The sequence below is a fragment of the Leopardus geoffroyi genome, chromosome C1 (assembly GCF_018350155.1).
Source record: "Leopardus geoffroyi isolate Oge1 chromosome C1, O.geoffroyi_Oge1_pat1.0, whole genome shotgun sequence".
NCBI classification, from domain to species: Eukaryota; Metazoa; Chordata; class Mammalia; order Carnivora; family Felidae; genus Leopardus; species Leopardus geoffroyi.
This window is the reverse complement of record NC_059328.1, coordinates 2,071,705-2,099,350: the sequence shown is the minus strand read 5'-3', so window position 1 is coordinate 2,099,350 and position 27,646 is coordinate 2,071,705. Positions and strand designations below refer to the sequence as shown.

At 54.3% G+C, this 27,646-nt stretch overlaps 2 protein-coding genes across 6 annotated transcripts; one reads left to right on the top strand and one right to left on the bottom strand.

The window, feature by feature from the left end:
- Nucleotides 1-106: 106 nt before the first annotated feature.
- WRAP73 (WD repeat containing, antisense to TP73) lies at nt 107-23,234 on the top strand. Of its 5 annotated transcripts, none has more exons than XM_045475399.1 (12): nt 107-271; nt 4,084-4,236; nt 4,771-4,887; nt 10,917-10,989; nt 12,258-12,361; nt 13,124-13,210; nt 13,515-13,649; nt 13,729-13,806; nt 21,195-21,300; nt 21,800-21,925; nt 22,352-22,543; nt 22,886-23,234. In XM_045475399.1, the coding sequence occupies exons 1-12, from the start codon at nt 203-205 to the stop codon at nt 23,026-23,028; spliced, it is 1,383 nt and encodes a 460-aa protein (XP_045331355.1). In that variant the 5' UTR covers nt 107-202; the 3' UTR covers nt 23,029-23,234. The 5 variants fall into 5 exon arrangements, with proteins under 5 accessions (XP_045331355.1, XP_045331356.1, XP_045331358.1 ...); XM_045475401.1 differs by having other exon boundaries at nt 131-271; nt 4,713-4,887; XM_045475403.1 differs by lacking the exon at nt 107-271 and adding an exon at nt 3,040-3,253.
- A 545-nt stretch (nt 23,235-23,779) lies between these two features.
- On the bottom strand, nt 23,780-27,444 carry TPRG1L (tumor protein p63 regulated 1 like). Its single transcript, XM_045475405.1, has 5 exons — nt 27,160-27,444; nt 26,970-27,061; nt 26,708-26,884; nt 25,747-25,900; nt 23,780-25,131 (listed from the first exon to the last, which is right to left on the bottom strand). Exons 1-5 carry the CDS (start codon nt 27,355-27,357, stop codon nt 24,937-24,939), a joined length of 816 nt encoding a protein of 271 aa, XP_045331361.1. The 5' UTR covers nt 27,358-27,444; the 3' UTR covers nt 23,780-24,936.
- Nucleotides 27,445-27,646: the final 202 nt, after the last annotated feature.

Below are 27,646 nucleotides of genomic sequence, written 5' to 3'. Positions count from 1 at the left end.
CTGGGGGGCGGATCGTCCTGGTGGCGAGAAGCGCGGCGGCGCGGGAACGCGCGAACTACAAGCCCCACAATGCTGCGCGGGCACCCGGGGTCCTGATAGGCTGCGAGGTGCTTCCGCCCTCCGTCACTTCCGGCCGCGGTGTTGGCGGTTGCCGCAGACCCGGCTGGAGTGGAGCGCTCGGGGCCGGGGGTCGGAGGCCGCCATGAACTTCTCCGAGGTGTTCAAGCTCTCCGGCCTGCTCTGCAAGTTCTCCCCGAATGGCAAGTACCTGGTGAGCGGCCGCGGGGCCCGGGAGGAGGTGGCAGCTTGGGGGTCCGCCGGTGCGGGCCTCAAGCAGGGGCCCCGGGCTGACACCCGAGGCTGGGGACCCAGGGCACGTGACCCCGGCTGACACCCGAGGCAGGGGACCCTGGGCTGGGGACTCGGACGGGGGCCCCGGGCGGACACCGAGGCAGGCGCCCTGGAGCAGGGGACCCAGGGCACGTGACCCGGGCGGACACCGGGGCTGGGGACTTGACAGATGCCCCAAGCAGGGGCCCCGGGGGAATGGGGCGTGGGCAGGTGCCAGCGTCCCTACACCCCAGTTTCCATCTGTCAGAGGCAGGTAATGGCAGTGTTGTCGTCACACATTTGAGGGTACAGAGGATATCAGCTCGTTGTTGTTATTTTGACACATGGGGGGACATACCTAGTTCTGTTGGCTGTAACCTGGTGCAGCGACTTTGTCTTTGCCAGCCCTCCCCGCCCCCCACCATATGGCAAATAAGCGATTGAAATAACCAGCAGTCTCTGCCCGGATGAGTCCAGTCGTCCGCACTGCTGTTTATTCGAACGATTGGGATTCGAGCTGTTCATCACGGGGTGGGGTGGCGACCAAATGCTGCTGAAATCGCTTAGCCAGTCTGTGCAGGAAACACACCAACATCATCAGTGTGTATCCTCGGGACCTGGCGGTATGATTGGCACTGGAAGTCCATTCAGGAAAAGATCAGCCCTATAGAAAGTGTGTCTGTTAAAAAAAAAAAAGAAAGTGTGTCTGTTTAGTTCTGTATGTTAACTCACCGACGTTTCATGACTTTTCAGTTTGAACCTGAACATTCCTGTTCTTTGTCCAGCTCTTTGAAACTGGAACTCCTTTGTGGAGGTATTATCCTAAATACATAAATTAGCATTCTGCTAAGAGATACACAATGTCTTCAGCTTCAAGTTCACCCCCAGAAACCGTCGCGTATTTTTTGAAGTGCTCCCCATAAATTCGTTGTTGTTTTTTTTTTTTTTTTTCAACGTTTTTATTTTATTTTTGGAACAGAGAGAGACAGAGCATGAACGGGGGAGGGGCAGAGAGAGAGGGAGACACAGAATCGGAAACAGGCTCCAGGCTCTGAGCCATCAGCCCAGAGCCTGACGCGGGGCTCGAACTCACGGACCGCGAGATCGTGACCTGGCTGAAGTCGGACGCTTAACCGACTGCGCCACCCAGGCGCCCCCATAAATTCGTTGTTTAAAAAAATCGTCTATGAAAATTCCAGTGAATTATAAAGAGAGAGACTATGTTCCTTTGCTTAGTTTTGGTGCTTTTTTTTTTTTTTTTTTTTTTTTTTTGGCTTCTCCACTCTGGTGGAAATATGGTGTTACTGGAGTCTTGTTCTTCGAAGCTCTATCCTAAATCCTGAAGAAAGTAGGTCTGTGTTGCCGTTTTTAATATCTTGCAACAGATCTGATAATGGTTTTTCCACGCCATGACACATGCTCCCTGTCTTAAGGAGCTCATTGTAACTGATGACAAAGCTACAATGTGACACATGTTCTCACCTGAAGTTACCCTCCCCTTCTCCTTTTTACAAGGAAGACTCATGAGGTGTGTTTTTTAAACTATTTTTGAGAGTGAGAGCGTACGAGTGGGGGAGGGGCAGAGAGAGGTGAGAGAGAGAGAGAGAGAGAGAGGGAGGGAGGGAGAGAGAGGGAGAGAGAGAATCCCAAGCAGGCTCCTCATCAGCGTCATGGAGCCCACGGCTCAAACTCACAGAACTCACACTCCCTCACAAACCATGAGATCACAAGGAGCTCCCCAGGCGCCCTGAGGTTTTTTTCAAAAGGAAAAGGAAGGTTTGGAAAAGGAAAGAAAAGGTTTCTAAAACACAAACCAATAATTGAGTTTGATCTTGATAAGAACGAAGCAATTAACATTTAAAAATCAGTTCTTGGGGTGCCTGGGTGGCCCAGTCAGTTAAGCGTCCGACTTTGGCTCAGGTCATGATCTCGGGGTGTATGAGTTGGAGCCCAGTGTTGGGCTCTGTGCTGACAGCTCAGAGCCTGGAGCTGCTTCGGATTCTGTATCTCCCTCTCTCTCTCTGCCCTTCCACTGCTCGCTCGCTCTCCCTCTCTCAAAACTAAATAAACATCAAAAAAAAATTTTTTTTAAAACCAGTCTTGATTTTTAAACTATAATATAATCTAAAATCAGATAAGTATACCCAAATAATTTGCTTAGATATGGATATTATTAACAAACGTGGACACAGACCGCCTCTTCAAGAAAACAGGATTAACGCTTAAACATCTTCACGGTCGGTACTCAGAATAAGTCCCCGCAGTGGAAGAGAAACCTCCCTGTGTCCCCTCCTGTGTCAGGAAAGCGTCAGCCTGCTGCTGCTTCTCGCCTCTGCTGTCCCGCGGCTGCTGTTACACTGCTGTCCCGCACTGCTGACACTTCCCGTCACGTTTGCCAGGAGCTGGGGGTGTGTCACAGCACACAAGCCCCCAGGACACCAGCGGGTGCCACACAGCTCGATTCTGGCACCGTCCCCCTGGAGACCCGAGGCGGACCGCCCACCCACTGCATTTTTTTTAATGTTTATTTTCTTGTTTATTTTATTTTATTTTTTTTTTTCATTTTTGAGAGAGAGAGAGAGAGAGAGAGAGCATGAGCAGGGGCGGGGCAGAGAGGGGGGCAGGATCTGCAGTGGGCTCCGTGCTGACAGCAGTGAGCCCGATGTGGGGCTGGAACCCCTGAAGCATGAGATCGTGACGTGAGCTGAAGGCGGGCGCTTCACCAGCTGTGCCCCCCACGCGCCCCTGTGCCCCCCACTTCAGATTCCAGCCAGAGCTGCGGGTCCTCGAGCTCCGCACAACTTCCGTCCGCCTGGGCCACCAGTCAGAGGCTCCCACAGCCCCCTCCTCGGGTTCGGCTGATTTGCCAGCGTGGCTCACAGAACTCAGACACTTGTGCTAAAGGAGACCAGAGAGGATCCAGGTGAACAGCCAGGTGAAGAGATCCAGAAGACAAGGTCCAGGAGGGTCCCGAGTGCAGGCGCCGCTGTCCCCGTGGGCGTGGGTGCGTCACCTGCCCTGTGTGCCTGTGTTCACCGGCCTGGAGCTCTCTGAACACTGTCCTGTTGGCATTTTACAGAGGATTCCTCGTGATGAATTATTAACTCCGCTTCCAGCCCCTGTCCCCTCTCTGGAGAAGGGGGAGTGGGACTGAACATTCCAAGCTTCTAATCATGGCTGGCATTTCTGGTGGCCAGGAGCCCACTTAGAGTTGCCTCGTTAGAACAAAAGACGCTCCTACCGCCCAGGACGTTTCGAGGACTCGAGGAGTCCTGTGCCAGGGCCTGGGGGCAGGGACAAATACGTATTTTTCTGTTGCCTCGTCCTTATGTCTCCGTGGTCCTTCTCACCAAGGACTCTGAGGCCCCCGTCCGCACTCCCTGTGCCTTGTCTGCCGGTGGCTAAAGCAGCAGAGTGCTGGCTTAGTTCACAGAAGAGCTGTTCCCACGCTGTGTCCTGCTTTAGTTTTTAAGACGCGAGTCAGAAAGTAAGAAATGACCCAGTAGCGAGTTTTAACAGAATGTCTTATCCTGGAGCAATGTCAACACCTAGTTTGTGTATTTCAACCTTGCCTTTTCGTGAACCCGTATCCTTAGAGGGGGTGACAGTCTGTGAACATGAGGCCGTCCAGGCAGGAAATACATCCGGAAGGACAGAGGGAGCTAGAATGCCTGGACGGAGGGGAGCACCGGCTCCTGAGCTCCCTTCCCTTCGACTGTTAGACCATCAAGGGCTTTTTTTCCCCGTTTTTAGGCTTCTTGCGTCCAGTACCGCTTGGTGGTCCGCGACGTGCACACCCTCCAGGTCCTTCACCTGTACACGTGCCTGGACCAGATCCAGCACATCGAGTGGTCGGCGGACTCCCTCTTCATCCTGTGCGCCATGTACAAGCGGGGGCAGGTTCAGGTGCGCCGCCCGCGGGGCTCCGAGCCAGGGGCTCTTGCCTGAGGGTGACTGGGAAGGAGCTAGCATCTTCTGCGCCCTCCTAGTTTGAGAAAAAAGGCGAGGCGGCTCAAGCCGGTTTCCTCTTAAAACTACAGCGGTTCCCTAATAGCTTAAGTACTTGGAAAACAGGAAAACACTTAACTCGCCTTCATGTGCCATCAGGTAGAATTCAGTAAGAGGAAGTGTCCGCAGACAGCTGTCTAGAAGCTTGGGCCTCACGGGTTTGGGGAAGCGCAAAGATGAAGATGCGTTTCTAGTAGATCTGAAGTTTCCCCGAAGGAGCTCGGAGGGCGGGCGAAGGGCTTTGAAAGCAACCCTGTGAGGTCCCCCGGGAGCGTGGCTTTTGTGCCGCGGTCCGGCTCCAGCCCTGCCTCGTGGCGGATGTGCAAACGCGCCCCGTGTCCCGACCGTGTGCCGTGGGACCGGCTGTGTTCCAGCGTGACGCGCGTGCGCTCACGCGCCCTGGGTCTGCGTTTCTGTCCGTTGCGAATGCAGGTGTGGTCCCTGGAGCAGCCGCAGTGGCACTGCACGATCGACGAGGGCTCGGCCGGGCTGGTGGCCTCCTGCTGGAGCCCCGACGGCCGCCACATCCTCAACACGACCGAGTTCCACGTAAGTGCAAAGGCCCCGGGCACACGTCGTCGCACGGAGGCGGGCGACTCCTCGCGCCTTTCTCCGGAAACTGCTGGGTAGCGGTCAGGCGGGTGAATTTTGGAGAACGATGTGTAGCTTTCAGATATGTATATACATATATGGGGAGAGAGGGAGAGCGGAGAAAGATGTGTGTCTTAGGTCGACACGGGTGTTGTATGATCTTTCTGCCCAAATTTAAGGCAAAGTAACGCGGGTTTTAAATGACAGGATTTAAGAATTAAACAGTTCCTTTACTGGGGGGGTAGAAGATGAATTCACTGCGATCGACTTTACATCTTTAAGATGCCTGACCTGTGACCGCTGGTCGCTGCTGCGTCCTGTCCGAGCCTCGCTGGCCCCCCCCCCCCCCGCTCCGCCAAAGTTAGGGAATTTGCACATATAAGGTGTTGGGGTAGAAGGTCTTTGGTGTCAGCAGTGTTGTTTTCAAAGACAGAGAAATGCGTAGATCCCGTTAACGATGTGCCTTTTGAGGGGGTGTCATGACCCAGGGTGTGGGCCTGAACCCCCAGGCCTGGGCTGCCCGGTGCCCTGCAGGAGCCCCGCCCCAGGCTGCAGAGGGGACAGTGCGTGCGTGTGGCGAGGGCGAGTGTCTGTGCCCAGCCGTGAGGGTGCCGGGCGACCCTGTGGGATGTCATCATCGGGTCTTTTTCAAGTTGGCATCATGTGGGAGAAGGCCTGTGTCCAGCCATGAGGGGGCGGCTGAGTCGGCCGCCTCACACAGCCGTGTGGCTTCACGTACCTTCTGTTTCGGTTTAAGACCCGCTTTTGATGTGGTGTCTACTCATACAGGCTGTCGGAGACTGAGCAGGACGCAGGGCGCTTGGTTTCCTTGCGGTGTGCATGGTGACTTTTCATTCATTCATTCATTCATTTTTTTTATATTTTATTTTATTTTATTTTACTTTATTATTTTTTTTAATGTTTATTTATTTCTGAGAGAGACAGAGACAGAATGCGAGCGGCTTAGGGGCAGAGAGAGAGGACGACACAGAATCCAAAGCAGGTTCCAGGCTCCAGGCTCCGAGCTGTCAGCACAGAGCCCGATGTGGGGCCCGAACCCATGAGCCGCGACATCATGACCTGAGCTGAAGTCGGACGCTCAACCGACTGAGCCACCCAGGCGCCCCCATTCATCCATTTTTAATTTGAGAGAGAGTGGGGGTGGGGGCAGAGAGAGAGGGAGGGAGGGAGGGAGAGAGAATCTTGAGCGGGCTCCGTATGCTTGGTGCAGAGCCCAGTGGGAGGCTCGATCTCACGCGAGATCATGACATGAGCTGAAATCCGGAGTCAGACAGAAAGTGGACCGAGACCCACAGCTGCACACGTTGGCCTTTTATTTTTATTTTTTTTTATTTTTTATTTTTTATTTTTTATTTTTTTCAACGTTTATTTATTTTTGGGACAGAGAGAGACAGAGCATGAACGGGGGAGGGGCAGAGAGAGAGGGAGACACAGAATCGGAAACAGGCTCCAGGCTCCGAGCCATCAGCCCAGAGCCCGACACGGGGCTCGAACTCACGGACCGCGAGATCGTGACCTGGCTGAAGTCGGACGCTTAATCGACTGCGCCACCCAGGCGCCCCACGTTGGCCTTTTAAAGACGTTTGCAACTTGAAGTTTTCAGACGTGTTGAACTGTTTATACGGCCTCACCTGACAGTCTTCGTGATTAGAATTCTTGGGGCCAGAATCCAGTGTCCAGACGGACGTGTGCCAGGGCCTCCCTGCCTCCCGTACACGAATGTGACAGGCCCTTTGCACAGGGTCCCCGAGGGTGAAGCACTGTGTGCCCCCCCCCCCCCCCCCCCGGCCCAGAGCAGGGCTGCCTGCATGCCCCACAGAGGCGGGATGGACCCTGCGTTCTGTGTTAACCCGTTCTTGCTTTCCTTTGGGTCGTGTGTGTGTGTGTGTGTGCACGTGTGCGCATGCACAACGAGCGTATACACTGTTGCTTGCTTCGCATCTGTTTCAAGTTTGCTGACGCGAGTTCGTCCTCTGTATTCCGGGGTGGTTCTCTTCGCCCTCGGGGTTCGTCCATCTGGAAGGTGTGGCTCACTCTGCTGTTCCTCTCAGGGGAAGTCACGGCACACTCGTCTGCCCTCTGCCGCTGCCGGTGTTCAAGGGGGTAGGGGCCACGGTGCCGGGAGTATATTGTACGTGACCTATATTGAGGCACCCTGTCGGGGGTAGCCTGGGGGACTGCCTGGTTATAGTAGATGGCATTCGACTTTCCAAAGCTTTTTATCAGGATTTAAACTGACTGCCAGTCCTGGGGCACCTGGGGGGCTCAGTCTGTTAAGCGTCTGACTTTGGCTCAGGTCATAACCTCACAGTTCGTGAGTTCGAGCCCCGAGTCAGGCTTTGTGCTGACAGCTCAGAGCCTGGAGCCTGCTTTGGATTCGGTCTCCTCCCCACCCCCCACTCTCTCTCTCTGCCCCTCCCCTGCTAGCACTCTGTCTCTCCCAAAATTAAATAAACATAAAAAAAGAAAAATGAGTGAAATTCTAATTTCCTTCTAAGTTCATTCAAGTTCCTGACAACACGAGTCTAATTTTATTTACTATTATTATTTTTTAAAGTTTTATTTTTATTTAAGTAATCTCTACATCCAACCTGGGGCTTGAACTCACAACCCGGAGATCATGAGTCACGTACTTCCCCAACTGAGCCAGCCAGGTGCCCCAGCATGAATCTAATTTAAAAAAAAAAATTTTTTTTCAACGTTTATTTATTTTTGGGACAGAGAGAGACAGAGCATGAACGGGGGAGGGGCAGAGAGAGAGGGAGACACAGAACCGGAAACAGGCTCCAGGCTCTGAGCCGTCAGCCCAGAGCCTGACGCGGGGCTCGAACTCACGGACTGCGAGATCGTGACCTGGCTGAAGTCGGACGCTTAACCGACTGCGCCACCCAGGCGCCCCATCTAATTTTAAAAAACAACTTCGGGGCCACGGGGGTGGGTCCGTCGGTTGAGCGTCCAACCTCAGCTCGGGTCATGATCTCTGGGTTTGTGAGTTCAAGCCCCGCATCGGGCTCTGTGCTGACAGCTCGGACCCTGGAGCCTGCTTTGGATTCTGTGTCTCCCTCTGTCTCTGCCCCTCCCCTACTTGCGCTCTGTCTCTGTCTCTCTCAAAAATAAATAGATAGATAGATAGATAGATAGATAGATAGATAGGTGATAGATAGGTAGCTGCCAGGCCAGTGGAGCTACAGAGGAAGGTGCATTGTGGTTTTACTTGTCGTTTCCTGACTATTAGTGAGGTTGAGTGCTTTCATACCTTGTTTCACACACATGCACACTCGCGCACACTTGGTTAATATGCGCTTCGGGTTCCTGTGGACTGTGTGGTGTGAGGAAGGGATCCACGTCTATCTTTTTCCCAACGACGTTTATCAAGAACTGAATTTCTTTATGTTTACATAAAATTTCCGATTTTCCTTCCTCTTCCGCTGTTGGCACGCCGGTTTGCCGTGCCACACTGTTTATGTCCCCGGGGTTGTCGCGTGTCGGTGTCTGTGGGGCTGCCCCCTCCCGTTGCCCTTGTGGTGTCGGTTTGTTTACTGTACTTGTGAGGTGCTGTTACCAGCTGCGGTCGGACTGAGGATGTTATGTCTTCACGGCCAGTGGAGCCTTGATTGTAACTCATCGTTCGTGGCCCCTCGTGGATCTTTTTGCCTCACAAACCTGTTTTGTCAGCTGTTCGCCTAGCCTGTGGCTCTCGTGGTTTTTCTTTTTCACTCCTGTTACTTTTCCACCTTCCCGTGTCCTTAAACTTCAGTGTCTGTCTGTGTTGTAAACAGCCCGTAGCTGCCTCAAAAAAAAAATAAGCCGAAAACCTTTTTCTTACATGTCCACAAAGCCAGTTAAAACCACCGACGAGCACCATTCACCCCTTGAGGCGCGCAGCTCAGCCAGAACGTGGACAGCCCCGTCCGTGCCCACAGCTGCTCCCAGATAGCCACTGCCTGCTTGCTGTCCACATTCTCTGTCGGTGGGGCCACGTGGCATGGGGGGCTCTGTGTTTGGCCTCTGTCACTCAGCGCTGTGCTGTCACTGAGGGTATCGGTGGCGGTCCCTCATGGCCGGGTGCCATTCCGTGGCACAGGGACACGGCCTCTGCTTTCCGTCCACCATCTGGCAGGCCGTGGGCGCTTTCCCATGGGCGCCGTCCGGAACGAGCTGCTGGGACACACGTCATTTGACTCGGGTAAATCCCTAGGAGGGGGTGCCAGGGGGGCATGTGCGGGACGCTTCAGGAAACTGCCGACTGCTCTCTAACGTGGCTGCCCCCCCAGGTTAGAGCTCAGGTGTCCACACTCTCACGACCCTCGACACGCGTCAGAGCGGTTTTCTACTGTAGTCAGTCTTGTGTTGTGGTGTCTCCCTGTGGTTTTTTTGTTTTTGTTTTTGTTTTTGTTTTAACTTTATTTATTTTGAGAAAGAGAGAGACAGCACAAGTGGGGAAGAGGCAGAGAGAGAGAGAGAGGGAGAGAGAATCCCAAGCAGCCTCCTAGCTGTCGGCACACAGCCCGACACGGGGCTCGATCTCACAAACCCAGAGATCATGACCTGAGCTGAAGTCAGACGCCCAGCCACCTGAGCCTCCCAGACGCCCCTGCCTGTGGTTTTAGTTTGCATTGTCCTCATGACTAATGCCATTAGACCTCTGTCACATGCCCGTTATCGTAGGACTTGTCTGTTCGTTTCTTTGTCGGGTGGCTAGTCACGTTACTCAACTGTGAAGTTTCTTCTACTATGTTCTGGATGCGAGTCCTTTCCTAGACACGCGCCTGGCAAGTGTTTTCTCCTACAGCTTGCCCTCTCAGTTAGTTAACAGCTTCTTTTAAAGAGCAGAAGTGTTTCCTTTCAATGGAGTCTAACGGATCAGGTTTTTTTTGTTTTGTTTTTTTTTTATGTTTTGTGCATCTAAAGAAATCCCCACCCAACCCAAGATCCAAAAAGAGTTTATTCTGTTTTCTTCTACAAGTTTTATGGTTTGGGCTCCTAAGTGTAGACATAGGACCTATTTTGAGTTTAGATCTTTTCCACTCGCGCTTCTGTCAAAAACCCGTTGCCTGTGTGTGTGCAGGACTGTTTCCGGATTCTGTCTTGTTCCATTGACCTATTAGCCTCGCTTTGTGCGAACAGCATACTCTCTGATTATTGTACTTTACAGTAAATCTGGAAACCAGGTGAGTGTGTTTTCCAGCGTTGTCCTTGTTCAGAGTCAGCTGTTGGATGCTCGTCAAGTAGTGAACTGCCACGTCAGCCAACGGGAAGGGCACGGAGACAGTTTTTAGAAACAAAGCTAGGAATCGGGGTTAAGAAATTCTGGTTATTCCCTTTTAAGCTCTAATGGGATCTAGGGGGTCATAGAACCTCAATATTAGATGTAAATGTAGACGGGCGTTTGAACGCTTAAAAGCTATACTGTGGGGCTCTTCCTGGGGACGGGTGTCCGTGACCACCCCGCCAGGCACGCGGGCGGGAGAGGAGGGGAGACGGCCGGCTGACAGAGCGGTCACCCCCAGAAACCCTGTGGGGAAGCAGCCGTGCAGCGAGGCCACCGCACGGGCCCTTCTGCCCCCACCTCCTGCTCACGAGTCTGCTGAGGCAGAGGACCAAGCAGGTTGACCTCGCTCAGTCCCCGGGACACCCAGCGTCCTGGACAGCTTGCCTGCCGGCGTCTGCACGTTTGTTAGGAGAGGAAAACCGCAGTTACTTTGAAATTTTAAACTAAATGCACTTCTATTCGACTTTGTGTCGCTCACGCGATACTGTTACAAAAAGAAAACCAAACACCAGGGGCATGAAATTAAAGGACGGGAGACTGGGGTGGGGGGTGGGGGGGACACCCAGGAGCAACTACTGTTCTTAATTCTGCAGTAAACCTCTTACTGGGTCACTGATGCCTGTCTATGACTTAACCGCCGTCTTCCCAGCTGCTAAACCTGCACACCGTTTCTCTTTCCGCTTCTCCTCGACAGCTGCGGATAACTGTCTGGTCCTTGTGCACAAAGTCTGTGTCTTACATCAAATACCCCAAAGCCTGTCAGCAGGGTGAGTCGGTCGAAGCTGATTTGAAAGCTGTTTCTTTGTTGTTTCTGTTCAGGGCCCGGGGCGGGGGCGGGGGGGGGGGGGGGCGGGAGAGGGACACTTTTTTAATACAGAAAATTTACGGGCACAGTAGTCTCAGCGGCTTATCAGCGTGTGGCCAGCTTCTGTCTCTACGCCCCAGACCTGCGGATGCTTCTCTGTGAATAGTTCCGTGTGTGTCTCCCGAGGACAGGGGCTCCCCTTCCCAGATAGAACCGCAGTGGTTTAAAGGACCTCAGAGAAGTAGGCTTTACGTGCGGTTCCCTTCCTGTGGTAGGACTGGGGGTCAGGTCCCTTGGGTTGATGTGTGTCCCAGGACCTGCCCCTCCCCCCCCCCAGTTCTGCACTTTAAACCTCCAGACTTCCGTTGGCCAGCTCTGTGGTCTCTGTGCCGGGGAGAGGGCGGCCGCCCTGCCCAGCCGGCCACCGCGGGACTCGGTTGGACCGCGGAGAGCGAGTGGGGTGCCCATCCCTGAATCGTGAAGTTGCCGCGATGGGTGCAGACAGCAGCGCCTTGTGTGTTCTCGTGGCTCATGAAGTGTGCGCTGGGGCCTGGGGCCTTGCGACTAACAGAACGGACAATACGGTTTCACGTTTTCAACCAAAGCTTATTTCTAAACTCCGACCTTATGTTTTCTTCTCCCGAGTAATTCAAAAGTACACGTAGGAAGTTGGGGCGCCTGCGTGGCTCAGTCGGCCGGCTGAGGGTCCGTCCGCCTTGGGCTCAGCTCGTGATCTCTGCGCTCCCAGGTTCAAGCCCCACGTCGGGCTCTGTGCTGTCGGGGCGGAGCCCGCTTCGGTTCCGTCTCCCTCTCTCTCTGCCAGCGCCCCCCCCCCCCCCCCAGCTGTTGCTTTCTCTCGGTCTCAAAAGTAAATAAGATACTCTTTTAAAAAAGTAAAACTGGGTGTGATGAGAAGCTGACAAGCTGGCTGAGCTCCCTACGATTTGTGCTCCAAAAACGACGATCCGTCAGGAGCTGCATTTTCAGTGACACTTTGTGGTTCTTCGGGGCCCGGTTCCTGCGGTTTTCAGTCAGATCCCTTGCCGGTCGGGGGTCGGGGGTCGGTCGGGGGTCGGGGGTCGGGGGGTGCCTGGGCTGCTGCACCGAGGCCGCGGTCTCGCTCTCCGCCCCGCCGTCTGGCTGCGGGCGCCCGTCCCTCCCCGTGACCCCTGCCTCTGGTTTCTCACCGCTCCCTGGGGCTGCAGCGGGGTGTCCCTGTCCTCCCGCCAGGGGTCTCCTTTACCCGGGACGGCCGCTACATGGCGCTGGCGGAGCGGCGCGACTGCCAGGACCACGTGAGCGTCTTCGTCTGCAGCGACTGGCAGCTCCTGCGGGTAGGGGGTGCCCTGCTGGCCGCGGGGCGGGGGCGGCTGACGCCTCGCGTCTCCGAGGCCCCGGGCACCTTTGGGAGGGGTCGCGGCAGCGCCATCTCGCGGCGGGCGGGTCACCGGGGGGCACGCCCCGGGGGGTGGGTTGGGGGGGGGGGCCTGCCGGGGAGCGGGGCGGCCACAGGCCATCGGCGTGAGCCGCTGTCCTCTTGTCAGGGCCGTGCGGTTCGCCCAGGGGCTGCTGCCCCGGGAGGGTCTGCTCTGGGCCAGCCTCCAGGGGCCGCGGCCGGGTGCGCGGGGCCCTCCTCCCCTGGCCGGGCTTCGCTCCACGGGCCGGGTGGGTGTGGAGAGGCCTTCGGACTGGCAGTGCCCCTCCTGCCAGAGCACGGAGGCGGCCCCATCGACCCGGGCATGGGGTGTCCTGGCGGGATCTCGCCCGAGCTGATCTTCCAGGAGTGAGGCCCAGCCAGGCGAGAAGGGGGAGGGAGTAGGGGGTGGGGGAGGGGGGGGGTGGTGCCAGGCCGCGGGAGCTGCTTCACAGCCAGCGGTGCTGGGCACTGTCCTGCCCGGTGGGCTCCACCTGGGCCCGCCTGGGGCCTCCTGAGTGCTCAGGCAGGATTTTAACGACGGAAGGACAGGGCTGGAGACATTGTCCATTTCTGTACAAGGAAATTAAATATGAAACGTGTTCCCAACATCAGTGATAAAATGTATACTTGTTCAAGAAAACACTTTCGAATTTAATGTTTCCCTGTCTTGCTTTGGAAGCACTTTGACACAGAGACCCAGGACCTCGCAGGGATCGAGTGGGCCCCAAACGGCTGTGTGCTGGCAGTGTGGGACACCTGCCTGGAGGTATGCAGGGTGACCAGGCAGACCCTGTGTGTTGGGGTGCTTTGACCTGTGTTTACCCGACGCTTTCTGAATGTGGAGGCTCGGTCGGCTCACCAGGCTCCGATGCCAAGCCCAGCCCTTTGACCAGCGAGTCCTTACGTTTGCGGCCAAGGTCCCCACTGTCCCCTCTGCGGGAGGGCCTGTCCCGCTCCACCGGTCTTCCTTCTGACCTCCCGCTGGCCATCGGCTGTGTCCCCATTCCACCCCCCCACCCCCCCCATGCTGCGGTCAGGGTGAGTGTCAACATCTGCACTGTCTCCTGCAGTACAAGGTCCTGCTCTACTCCTTGGACGGCCGGCTCTTGTCCGCGTACTGTGCCTACGAGTGGTCCCTGGGCGTCAAGTCTGTGGCCTGGAGCCCCAGCAGTCAGTTCCTGGCCATCGGAAGCTATGACGGGAAGGTGAGACCCAGTAGCACATGTGGAGATGCTGCGGGCACGGCGCCCGCCAGGGGCCCTCACGCGCACTCTCTCCCCTCAGGTGCGCATCCTTAATCACGTGACTTGGAAAATGATCACAGAGTTCGGGCACCCAGCCACCATTAACAATCCCAGAATAGTAAGTCTGGAATGCATCTTCCTTCCCTTCCCTTCCCTTCCTTTCCTTTCTTTTTTTTTTTTATGAAATTTATTGTCAACTTGGTTTCCATACAACACCCAGGGCTCATCCCAACAGGTGCCCTCCTCAGTGCCCATCACCCGCTTTCCCCTCCCTCCCACCCCCCATCAACCCTCAGTTTGTTCTCAGCTTTTAGGAGTCTCTTATGTTTTGGCTCCCTCCCTCTCTAACCATTTTTCCCCCCTTCTCCTCCCCCCTGGTCTTCTGCTAAGTTTCTCAGGATCCACATAAGAGTGAAAACATACGGTATCTGTCTCTCTCTGTGTGGCTTATTTCACTTAGCATAACACTCTCCAGTTCCATCCACGTTGCTACAAAGGGCCAGATTTCATTCTTTCTCATTGCCACGTAGTATTCCATTGTGTATTTAAACCACAATTTCTTTACCCATTCATCAGTTGATGGACATTTAGGCTCTTTCCAGAATTTGGCTATTGTTGAAAGTGCTGCTATAAACATTGGGGTACAAGTGCCCCTGTGCATCAGCACTCCTGTATCCCTTGGGTAAATTCCTAGCAGTGCTATTGCTGGGTCATCGGGTAGATCTATTTTTAATTTTCTGAGGAACCTCCACACTGCTTTCCAGAGCGGCTGCACCAGTTTGCATTCCCACCAACAGTGCAAGAGGGTTCCCGTTTCTCCACATCCTCTCCAACATCTATAGTCTCCTGATTTGTTCCTTTTAGCCACTCCGACCGGCGTGAGGTGGTGTCTCAGTGTGGTTTTGATTTTTATTTCCCTGATGAGGAGCAACGTTGAGCATCTTTTCATGTGCCTGTTGGCCATCTGGATGTCTTCTTTAGAGAAGTGTCTATTCATGCTTTCTGTCCATTTCTTCACTGGATTATTTGTTTTTCGGGTGTGGAGTTTGGTGAGTTCTTTATAGATTTGAATACTAGGGCTTTGTCCAATATGTCATTTGCAAATATCTTTTCCCATTCCGTTGGTTGCCTTTTAGTTTTGTTGATTGTTTCCTTTGCTGTGCAGAAGCTTTTTATCTTCATGAGGTCCCAGTAGTTCGTTTTTGCTTTTAATTCCCTTGCCTTTGGGGATGTGTCAAGTAAGAAATTGCTGCGGCTGAAGTCAGAGAGGTTTTTCCCTGCTTTCTCCTCCAGGGTTTTGATGGTTTCCTGTCTCACATTTAGGTCCTTCATCCATTTTGAGTTTGTTTTTGTGAATGGTGTGAGAAAGTGGTCTAGTTTCATCCTTCTGCATGTTGCTGTCCAGTTCTCCCAGCACCATTTATTAAAGAGACTGTCTTTTTTCCATTGGATATTCTTTCCTGCTTTGTCAAAGATTAGTTGGCCATATTTTTGTGGATCTAGTTCTGGGGTTTCTATTCTATTCCATTGGTCTGTGTGTCTGTTTTTGTTTTTTGTTTTTGTTTTTGTTTTTTAACATTTATTTATTTTTGAGACAGAGAGAGACAGTGCATGAGCAGGGGAGGGTCAGAGAGAGAGGGAGACACAGAATCCGAAACAGGCTCCAGGCTCCAAGCTGTCAGCACAGAGCCCGACGCGGGGCTTGGGTTCACAGACCGCGAGATCATGACCTGAGCCGAAGTCGGACGCCCAACCGACTGAGCCACCCAGGCGCCCCATGTGTCTGTTTTTGTGCCAATACCATGCTGTCCTGATGATTACAGCTTTGTAGTAGAGGCTAAAGTCTGGGATTGTGATGCCTCCTGCCTTGATTTTCTTCTTCAGTATTACTTTGGCTATTCGGGGTCTTTTGTGGTTCCATACAAATTTTAGGATTGCTTGTTCTAGCTTCAAGAAGAACGCTGGTGCAATTTTGATTGGGATTGCATTGAATGTGTAGATGGCTTTGGGTAGTATTGACATTTTAACAATATTTATTCTTTCAGTCCATGAGCACGGAATGTTTTTCCATTTCTTTGTAACTTTTTCAATTTCCTTCATAAGGTTTCTATAGTTTTCTGCATACAGATCTTTCACATCTTTGGTTAGGTTTATTCCTAGGTATTTTATGCTTCTTGGTGCAGTTGTGAATGGGATCAGTTTCTTTATTTGTCTTTCTGTTGCCTCATTATTAGCATAGAAGAATGCAACTGATTTCTGTACATTGATTTTGTATCCTGCGACTTTGATGAATTCATATATCAGTTTTAGCAGACTTTTGGTGGAGTCTATCAGGTTTTCCATGTATAATATCATGTCATCTGCAAAGAGTGAAAGCTTGACTTCATCTTTGCCAGTTTGGATGCCTTTGATTTCCTTTTGTTGTCTGATTGCTGATGCTAGCACTTCCAACACTGTGTTAAACAACAGCGGTGAGAGTGGACACCCCTGTCGTGTTCCTGATCTCAGGGAAAAAGCTCTCAGTTTTTCCCCATTGAGGATGATATTAGCTGTGGGCTTTTCATAAATGGCTTTTATGCTGTTTAAGGTATGTTCCTTCTATCCCGACTTTCTCGAGGGTTTTTATTTAGAAAGGATGCTGAATTTTGTCAAATGCTTTTTCTGCATCGATTGACAGGATCATATGGTTCTTATCTTTTCTTTTATTAATGTGATGTATCACATTGATTGATTTGCAAATGTTGAACCAGCCCTGCAGCCCAGGAATGAATCCCACTTGATCATGGTGAATAATTCTTTTTATATGCTTTTGAATTAGATTTGCTAGTATCTTATTGAGAATTTTTGCATCCATATTCATCAGGGATATTGGCCTGTAGTTCTCTTTTTTTGCTGGGTCTCTGTCTGGTTTAGGAATCAAAGTAATGCTGGCTTCATAGAATGAGTCTGGAAGTTTTCCTTCCCTTTCTATTTTTTGGAATAGCTTGAGAAGGATAGGTATTATCTCTGCTTTAAATGTCTGGTAGAATTCCCCCCTGGGAAGCCATCTGGTCCTGGACTGTTATTTGTTGGGAGATTTTGGATAACTGATTCAATTTCTTCGCTGGTTATGGGTCTGTTCAAGCTTTCTATTTCCTCCTGATTGAGTTTTGGAAGCGTGTGGGTGCTTAGGAATTTGTCCATTTCTTCCAGGCTGTCCAGTTTGTTGGCATATAATTTTTCATAGTATTCCCTGATAATTGCTTGTATTTCTGAGGGATTGGTTGTAATAATTCCATTTTCATTCATGATTTTATCTATTTGGGTCATCTCCCTTTTCTTTTTGAGAAGCCTGGCTAGAGGTTTATCAATTTTGGTTATTTTTTCAAAAAACCAACTCTTGGTTTCATTGATCTGCTCTACAGTTTTTTTAGATTCTATGTTGTTTATTTCTGCTCTGATCTTTATTATTTCCCTTCTTCTGCTGGATTTGGGGTGTCTTTGCTGTTCTGCTTCTATTTCCTTTAGGTGTGCTGTTAGATTTTGTATTGGGGATTTTTCTTGTTTCTTGAGGTAGGCCTGGATTGCAATGTATTTTCCTCTCAGGACTGCCTTTGCTGCATCCCAAAGCGTTTGGATTGTTGTATTTTCATTTTCATTTGTTTCCATATATTTTTTAATTTTTTCTCTAATTGCCTGCTTGACCCATTCATTCTTTAGTAGGGTGTTCTTTAACCTCCATGCTTTTGGAGGTTTTCCAGACGTTTTCCTGTTGTTGATTTCAAGCTTCAGAGCATTGTGGTCTGAAAGTATGCATGGTATGATCTCACTTCTTGTATACTTATGAAAGGCTGTTTTGTGACCCAGTATGTGATCTATCTTGGAGAAGGTTCCATGTGCACTCGGGAAGAAAGTACATTCTGTTGCTTTGGGATGCAGAGTTCTAAATATATCTATCAAGTCCATCTGATCCAGTGTATCATTCAGGGCCCTTGTTTTTTTGTTGATCCTGTGTCTAGATGATCTGTCCAACGTTGTAAATGGAGTATTAAAGTCCCCTGCAATTGCCACATTCTTATCAATAAGGTTGCTTATGTTTTTGATTAATTGTTTTATATATTTGGGGGCTCCCGTATTCGGTGCATAGACATTTATAATTGTTAGCTCTTCCTGATGGATAGAACCTATAATGATTATATAATGCCCTTCTTCATCTCTTGTTACAGCCTTTAATTTGAGTCTAGTTTGTCTGATATAAGTATGGCTACTCCAGCTTTCTTTTGACTTCCAGTAGCATGATAGATAGTTCTCCATCCCCTCACTTTCAATCTGAAGGTGTCCTCAGGTCTAAAATGAGTCTCTTGTAGACAGCAAATAGATGGGTCTTGTTTTTTTTATCCATTCTGATACCCTGTGTCTTTTGGTTGGCGCATTTAGTCCATTTACATTCAGTGTTATTATTGAAAGATAAGGGTTTAGAGTTATTATGTTATCTATAGATTTCATGCTTGTGGTGGTGTCTCTGGTCCTTTGTGGTCCTTGCAACATTTCATTCACAGAGTCCCCCTTAGGATCTCTTGTAGGGCTCGTTTAGTGATGATGAATTCCTTCAGTTTTTGTTTGTTTGAGAAAACCTTTATTTCTCCTTCTATTTTGAATGACAGACTTGCTGGGTAAAGGATTCTTGGCTGCATTATTTTTCCTGTTCATCACATTGAAGATTTCCTGCCATTCCTTTCTGGCCTGCCAAGTTTCAGTAGATAGGTCTGCTACTACCCTTATGTGTCTACCTGTGTATATCAAGTCCCGTTTATCCCTCGCTGCTTTCAGAATTCTCTTTATCCTTGTATTTTGTGAGTTTCACTATGATATATTGTGCAGAAGATCGATTCAAGTTACGTCTGAAGGGAGTTCTCTGTGCCTCTTGGATTTCAATGCCTTTTTCCTTCCCCAGATCAGGGAAGTTCTCAGCTATGATTTCTTCAAGTATGTCTTCAGCACCTTTCCCTCTCTCTTCCTCCTCTGGAATCCCAATTATGCATATGTTATTACGTTTAATTGTGTCACTTAGTTCTCTAAGTCTCCCCTCATCCTCCTGGATTTTTTTTATCTCTCTTTTTCTCAGCTTCCTCTTTTTCCATAATTTTTATCTTCCAATTCACCTGTTCTCTCCTCTGCCTCTTCAATCCGAGCTGTGGTCGCCTCCATTTTATTTTGCACTTTATTTATAGCATTTTTAGCTCCTCCTGACTGTTCCTTAGTCCCTTGATCTCTGTAGCAATAGATTCTCTGCTGTCCTCTATACTGTTTTCAAGCCCAGCGATTAATTTTATGACTATTATTTTAAATTCCTTTTCTGCTGTATTGCTTAAATCGTTTTTGAGCAGTTCGTTAGCTGTCGCTATTTCCTGGGGTTTCTTTTGAGGAGAATTCCTCCGTTTCGTCATTTTGGATAGTCCCTGGGGTGGCGTGGAACTGCAGGGCACTTCCCCCGTGCTGTCTGGAGTAACTTGCGTTGGTGGGCGGGGCTGCAGTCAGAGCCGCTGTCTGTCCCCAGCCCACCGCTGGGGCCACAGTCAGACTGGTGTGTACCTTCTCTTCCCCTCTCCCAGGGGCAGGTCTCTCTGTGGAGTGGTGTGGCCCCTGTCTGGGCCACGTGCACACTGCCAGGCTGGTGGTGCTGCTTCGATGGGATCTGGCGTCTTAGCCGGGGTGGATCCTCAAGGTGCACAGGGGTGGGAGGGGCAGGCTCAGCTCGCTTTTCCTTCGGTGATCCGCTTCGGGAGGAGCCCTGCGGCACCGGGGGGGAGGCCGACCCGTCGGAGGGATGGATCCGCAGAAGCACAGCGTTGGGTGTTTGCGCGGTGCAAGCATGTTCCGTGACGGGAACTGGTTCCCTTTGGGATTTTGGCTGGGGGATGGGTGAGGGAGAAGGCGCTTCCCAGCGCCTTTGTTCCCCGCCAAGCTGCGCTCTGTCGTCCGGGGCTCAACGGCGCTCCTTCCCGTTGTCCTCCGGCCCTCCCGTTCTCCGAGCAGAGCTGTTAGCTTATAACCTTCCAGATGTTAAGTCTCTCTGGCTGACAGAACACAGTCCGTCCAGCCCCTCCGCTTTTGCCAGCCAGACTCGGGGGCTCTGCCTTGCCGGGCGGGCTGGCTGCCCCTCCACCGCCCCGGCTCCCTCCCGCCAGTCTGTGGAGCGTGCACCGCCCCTCCGCCCTTCCTACCTTCTTCCGTGGGCCTGTCGTCTGCGCTCGGCTCTGGAGAGTCCGTTCTGCTAGTCTTCTCGTGGTTATTGGGGTAAATTAGGCAGATGTGGGTGGAATCTGAGCGATCAGCAGGACGCGCGGAGCCCAGCGTTGGCCTTCACCGCCATCTTCCTCCCTCCCTGGAATGCAGGTTTCTGTTTGAGCCACATCTGGAGAAGGGAGGTAGAAAAAGTCTTTTTTCACTTTACGTTATTCATGATGATGTCGGTACTCACATCACCAGAAACTTCCGTGACGGTAACGTTTCAAATGTCCGACTCAGCCAATTCCCAAAGGATCTGAGGTGGTGTCCTTGCCCTTGCCCTGCCCTCCTCACTCCCCAGATGGGTCACTCTCAGGTCTGTTCCTGCCCTCGGCAGAGTACCCAGGGTCCCTCACCCGCAAGCACTGGGCGTTTGGGGCTGGAGAAGCAGACCTGAGAAGTGGGGGGGCAGGTGTCCCTGGGGCAGGCACGGACGGTCACAGGGTCAGGGGCCAGGAAGAAGTGATACGGCATCGGAGGGAGGAGCAGTTCTGGCAGCAAGAACAGGAAGTACAAAGGGCCTGAGGTGGGCGTGTGTGTCCTTTTTAGCAGGGGACAGACAGACCCCAACCTTGGGGAGCTGTCCCACATGTGGGAAATACGAGGGAGGCCACCAGGAGTAGGGCTGCAGGTAGCCGTGTGGAAGGGGAGGGGAGGGGACAGGGAGGGGAGGGGGAGGGGACAGCTGGGGAGGCGAGGCTGGGGCAGCGAGGCTGGGGCGGAGGTCCTGAGGTGGGACCTGGCTGGAGGTGCAGGCGGGTGAAGCCATCCATGGTTGTGGGAGGCCGAGGCCGAGCAGGCCAACCACGCGGGCCGCGAAGGGTTTGCTCGGCCCTCCCGGCCTGCAGCCCGAGCTCGTTCTGAGGCCAGGGGGCAGCCGGGCTGCCTCACCGCCTCGGCCTCATGGGCCCATCAGGCTTCGGGGCACAGGTGTCCCCTCGTTCCCGGGACCTGCGTCTGTCACTTGGCACCACTGAGACGCTTGTGTCCTCACTGGCCAGTGGTCGGTTGGGCTTGTACGAACCCGCAGCCAGCACAGGCCACTCCCCCGAGGGGCGGGCTCGGGGTGGGGCTTGGGGCGGGACCCACGCCGGGCGCCCCCGCGTCTCCGTGTCCGTCACCAGGAACGGCAGCGCCTCGCGTCGAGGGCCAGCGTCACCACTACCCGGTGCGTCTCCGCCTCTGCTCCTGCGTGTCCTGCGTGGGCGGTGGTGGTGGCAGGACCGTCGTGTCTTCCAGGTCGTGTACAAGGAAGCCGAGAAGACTCCGCGGCTGGCGCCGGGCCGCCTGGCCTTCCCCCCGCCCAGAGCAGCGGCCGGCGTGGCCTCCCCCGCGGAGACCAAGTGTGAGCAGCTGGGGGGGGGGGCGGGGGTGCTCCCTCGTTTGCCAGGGACACCTCCCGGCTTGCGTCCTCCCACCTGCGGGTCACTAGACTCGCCTGACCGGGGGGGGGGGGGGGGGGGGGGGGGGACACAGCCAGCACACCCGCTCACCTGGCCTTCCATCGTCACCTTACCACCTTTTGCCGTGAGTTTTATAATGGCTTTTTGGTTTTTTTAAGACTTTTTTAGAGCAGTTTAGGTGTATGGCAAAACTGAGGGGAAGGCACAGAGTTGCCACGCCCCTGCCCGCTCACACGTGGCCTCCCGCTACACAGACCCCGCCACGGGGGCACCTGGCGCGCTGACCCGCAACACGGGCTCCAGCGCCCTGGCCGGGTCCCCTTAAGCCTCTGTTTCCATAGAATCTTGCCTCCGTGGGTTAACGCCAAGTCCTCTTTTCCTTCCGTCTGAACTGAGTGGACGAGGCCAGCGGCTCCTGTCCCCTCCCTTTCCGTGTTCTAGATGAGATCGCCTCCGTGCCAGTCTCCTTACAGACCCTGAAGCCTGTTGCCGACAGAGCGAACCCGAAAATCGGCATCGGAGCGCTGGCCTTCAGCCCGGACAGCTACTTCCTGGCGACGAGAAGCGGTCAGTGGCCGCGCTCGCGGGCCGTGCCCCTCCCCGTTTCCTCCGGTGCCCGGGCATGAAGACCGGGTGAGCGAAACCCGGGTGACGGGCTTCTGGCACGTCGCGTCCTCCTGCCGGGACGCTGTGCCCACAGAAGCTCCCGGAGGCGCGGTGTCTCGGCGCCTCGGCCCGCTGCTTGCCGTCGGGTGAACAGCAGGGCCCGGGCGCCACCACAGCCACGGCCCGTTTCGTGCGGGAAGGGGGCTCACGTGTTTTGAGGGCTGTAAAAACCGCCAAACCCGCCCTTGTGGGCTCTAAGCCTGGGCGGGGGGACCGTCCGGCTCGTAGACACCGGAGCAGCCACGTCCACGGGGCTTGTGGCCTGCCCCCCAGCGTGCGTCGCAGGCAGGGCCACCGAAGCAGGGTGTCCGCGTCTTCTCTCCTCAGACAGTGTCCCGAACGCCGTCTGGATCTGGGACATTCAGAAGCTGAGGCTCTTCGTGGTGCTGGAGCAGCTGTCCCCCGTGCGCTCCTTCCAGTGGGACCCGCAGCAGCCCCGGCTGGCCATCTGCACGGGAGGCAGCAAGGTGTACCTGTGGTCGCCAGCAGGCTGCGTGTCCGTGCAGGTGCCTGGGGAAGGTGAGCGTGGTGGCGCTTGTGACCGGCCGTAGGCAGAACCCTAACAGATGAGCCCCTCCCAGCCGACCTGGGCACCGTGGCTCGTGTGGGCGACCGCCTCGGGTGTAGGGTCGGAGTCCCTCTGGGCACATCCGGGGAGACCTCAGGCTGGTCCCTGGCATCACACACCGGGTGGGGGCCCACCGCTCTGAGCTCTCACGGGACACACAGACGCCCACCCGAGCTGAGCTTTGGGGCTGCAGCTGGGTCTCTCCAGGCCTGTCCTTCGGCCACAGGATTTGGGGCCGCGCTCACCCTGGGATCCTGGCCTCACCCTTTCTCCCTCCGGCTGTCTTTCTCCAGGTGACTTTCAGGTGCTTTCTCTGTGCTGGCATTTAAACGGGGACTCACTGGCCCTCCTCAGTAAGGACCACTTCTGCCTGTGTTTCCTGGAAACTGAGGACAGGGGTGGCACGGCCTTTGGACGGCCAGGTGACCACACGTAGGACCTGCGAGTGCCCAGGCCCGGCCGAGATGAGAGAACACCGCGGCACGTGGCAGCTACGGGGAAGGTGCGGGGCTTCTGGGGGGCGGGGGGTGTTCCCCAACAGTGGCCCAGATGAAATGACCGGCTTTTATTTTTATATAGCATTCCTGTAAATATGTATGGTATGAAACTAATTTTTATTTAAAATAAACATTTGCTAACTCATGAGACGGCTGATGCTTGTTTTCGTGACAGGTTTAAGTCATAGGAAGGTTTTCTGGTTTGTGTCAGGTTTTGGGTTCACGGTCTTACAGAAAGTCACTGACCCCAGGCAGCAACGTCCCCCTCAGACAGACATCCTGCTCTGCTCTGGCACCCCTGCCTGTTCCTGGTCACTGAACCTTCTGGAGAGCGGGCTCGGTTTTCACGTGGGGTGCGTGCTGGAGCGCGGGGACAGGAGCTGCCGGCCCCAGGGCCGTCGGGTCAAGGCCGGCTCCGCACAGAGTCCCCCCGCCTCTACGTTCAGGTGCTTGTGATGAATGAAGCAGGGCTCCAAACCTGAACTCGTCTTCCTAAAAGCTAGACAGCTGGCCCGTCACTCTGGGTTTTTCTGTGAGCGAACTCAGGGGACCGTACTTCCCTAGCATCCTCCTGAACGTGCACAGCAAGGTGGCAGGTTTACAAAGCTTTAACGTACACACTTCAGAGGTGACTTTTCTTGGTTGTCGCCCCTACTTTGAATAACGATCTCAAAGAAAGAACGACACCCATTCGGTTGTAAACGTCTTTACTGTGAGACCAAAAGCAAAGGCTCAGGACCCAGGCAGGATGGAGGCGGTGGCCTCTCGATGTGGACAGGCTATGATCTGGATCACATCCACGCGGGTTAGAGCTACACCAGAGCTGTAAATGGGGAGGGCGCCCTGCACCAGCGCTTGGGGTTGATAACAAAGCTTCCAGTCAGGCCAGCAAGCCGACGATGTGTGGGTGCCACGGGCGGGGGGGCCACGGTTCCCACACGGACGTGCTCGGCGGGCCACCAAGCCCCAGGCACATTCAGGGCAACACCAATAAAGCCTCGCATTTGCGTGGGCACTGTGGTAACCAAGCCGGGCGTTAGCGGCTTCATGAGACTAATAATACGGTTCCTTTTTCAAAAGGGCATTCTCCAAAAGCAAACTGAGCAGTCCCCATCTTAAATACGAACGTGACCGTACAAACGTAAAGCACGTAGAACTGTCAAAGAACTACCTACCCAGGTGACTCAAATTAATGAATTGTCTAAAAATGATTTCCTGCCAGCTTTGGGGCCTGGGAAAGATGCCACAAATACGAACACGATATAACTTCAGAAAAAGTGTGACTTCAGGTCAAAGACGTATTTGCACAAAAGCAACTGTCCATCCGGGAGCCGACAAGGCAGACTGTCCCCTGTTTACTTCACCGGTCTGCTGGCTTGTTTTGCACTTAGCTTTAAAAAAATGGATTAGATTTCCAAATACAAAACTTGACACTAAGTATAAACTTACTTGCCACTCCAGGCACTGGGGTTTGGGGCCCTCCCTGGATGGAACCATCCACACGGGTGGAGTGCTAGCGGGGAGGCTCTGGTGGGGGCACATGTTTATTCACATGCTGGAGGGCTGGGCAGGACCACGAGAAGCCGAATGGAGACACTCTGGGAGAAACACGGAAACAAGTTCTAGAAGATAGAACACCAGCCACGAGCGGGACCGCTGGATTCACCTTGCTTTTTTGTCTGTGACTCCTATTACCAGACTTCCAAAACCCAGGGATAGCAGGGAATGCGTTCGACTATTCTAATCACACTCAGATCCCTAGAGGTTAACAGCCCCGACTCTGCCGGTGCAGCGGAGCTGGCCCGGGTCTGAGGCCCCGCGTCCCCAAGTCTACCTGTGGGCGCCATCTAGAAGCCTATTTTGCCTCTGGTCATGGAATAGCCCAGTTTAGCCTCGTTGTTAATGAAGGACATGAGTCCCACGTAGGTCTCGATGAGGAGGGGACGATCCAAGACCAGCACGCCACTGGCTTGTCCTGGCAAAGGATTCTCTTTCTGGGCTTTCTTGACAGCTTGGATTAGCAGAGCTTTGAAACCTTCCAGCTGTAAAGACAGAAATCATGTTGCCGGTCAGTGGTCTACACGTGGAACGGACCACCCCTTCCTGTGCCAGCCCCGTCCCTGCCCTCGGAGGACGTGCCTTTCCAGCCACACCGTGGCAGCCCCCCCCCCCTCGGCTCCTCGATGCGCCTCTCTGGAAACGTCAGATCCTAGCTCTGTGCTCACTGGGACAGACGACAGGCCTCACAGAGCACTTGTGTCGTCAGGGACTTACTCAATCCTCACCACCACCCGCCAGACTAGTGAGCAGGCCAAGTGCGCGACTGGCGAGGGAGGCCCGACTCCCCTCACCGGTGGCCCCAGGGCCTCCTCTGCTGGCGAGCACGCAGCCTGCTGGCCCAGCACAGACTGCCCAGAGCCCTTCCGGGCCCTTCTCCAAGGTGACCATGGCCACAAGGGGCGATGTCATACAGCTACCCTGACCAAGAGCCACTAGCCACATGGGGCTATTTAAACGTTAAGTTAGCTAAAATTTCTAAAACTTAAAAGTTTGTTTTCTCAGTTTTACTAGGACACAGAACAGTCAGGGTGCTCAACAGCCACACAGGCCTAGAGTGTCGCCATCACGGCTGGACAGCGCTGCCCTCACGGTCTTACTTGGCACAGAGACGCTGTCTTCTCATCCGCACCAGCCATGGGGTGCTCTATGAACGTGGCATAGGGCATGTTGGTGGACCAGGGGTTCCATCTGTTTATGAAGGAAGGGCGGCTCTGTTTGTCCCACTGAATGCGGATCCCAAAACCTTCTCGCCTACAAAAGAAAGAAGCTTTCACGTCACCCAGCAGGCCACAGCGCTCCCTGGCAGCCCAGCAGGTACGGGGTGTGACGTTAGGGGGCTGCTCTGGGACCGCGGACAGGACCTGTGTCACTCAGAGCCGGGGGTCTCCAGTCACCCGCACCGAGCACTTTGAATACTACAAACCGACGCCGTCGTTTTGGTTTGGGCCCAACACCCTTTATGCTATTAGTGCAGTTCAACAGCAACGGGAAGGCGCTGCAGGCAGGCTAACCACGAGAACAACATGTCTGTAGCCTCAGGCCCTTTGTCCAGGAGGCCCCACGGCCGGTTAGCGGTCTTGACTTGGGTACAGCCCCGATCACATCCCTGCTGCAAAGCTCTACCTCGTATTAAAGTCCAGGCTTCTTGTATTTCAAGATCCGCCCTTCTGAAAGCAGGTCAGTAACTATCTTCTGCCTTTAGTAACATCAGTAAATAAAAGTGATGCTTTTTTTTTTCTGTTAAAATTTAACCGGAGCAGAGCTTGATGTGACAGAGGTGACACACACCGAATGTGGCTCTCATCTTAAGAACACCACGTCAGCTCTGCTTCAACAGACCTCAAGCTCATCTTACTACCAGCCTGATAGCTGTCTTCTGTGCCAGAATTCCTTTTAATGCACCTACTGCCCCCTTGCTTCTATTCTAAGAAACTATCGATTTGAAGCAGACGCTTTTATGTTGGCGCAGAATGGCAGACTCAGGACAACCAGGGGGCCGATTTGGGACGGACCTGCTACCGGGCCCTGGTACTAAGGCTCTGTGTCCCACAGTCTTACTTGTTGAGCGATTTGGGGGGAAACTGGAACTCTCCGCAGGAGATGGTGTCCACCGCGTTTAAGGCGACCCTGACCACCTGCTGGCACTGAAGGCTGATGAAGTCGTACTTGCAGATGAGCAGTGCCTGGTCTGTGATGAGCACCAGCCGCTCCTTCTCGTTGTTCCAGTGGTCAACCCTGCCCGCAGACGACACGAGTCACCGGGCGCCGCCCCGCTCACAGGCCACCCGGCCGGTCCCCACGCCCCGCGCGCCCCGCTCACTCGGTCAGCAGCCACACGCCCTGAATGTCGCCGTCCTCCACCGGCCGCACCACCACGCCGATCTCCTCCACCGCCTGCTCGATGGTGCCGGGCTGCGCGGGCAGAGGGCGGGGGGTGTCACTCTCCGCCCCGCTCCCCTCCCGTCCCAGCACCCGCCTCCCGGGCCGCCCCGGCCCCACGCCCGCCTCACCCGGAAGACGAAATACTCCTTGACACGGGCGCGGCGCGTGGGGTCGTGGATGCTGAGCGGCCACAGCGTCTGGCGCAGCGGAGTGCCCGCCCCCGGCCGCCCCCCGCCCGCGCCGCCCGCCCCGACCTCCTCGCCGGCCGCCAGCAGCGCCGTGGGGCTCGTGCCGGCCGAGTCCACCGAGTCCCGCAGCTGCAGCATGGCCGCGCCCGCCGCCGCCCCAGACCCCGACCCCGGACCCAGACCCGACGAGGCCGCCGTCTCGGTTGCCGCAGCTCCCGCCCCGAGGGCCGGTGCGATTGGCTTGGCCTCTCCAGCCCCGCCCGAGGCTCCGCCCCCTACCCGCGCCCGCCGGCCCTGGCGATTGGCTCTTCCCCAGCCGTCTTCCGCGATTGGCCCTACGCGCCGCCCGTTCACAATCGCTCCCGCCCCTCCCAAGCCGGAAGCGCACGCCGCGCGCACGCCCATTTCCTCTGTACGCGACGCGAGG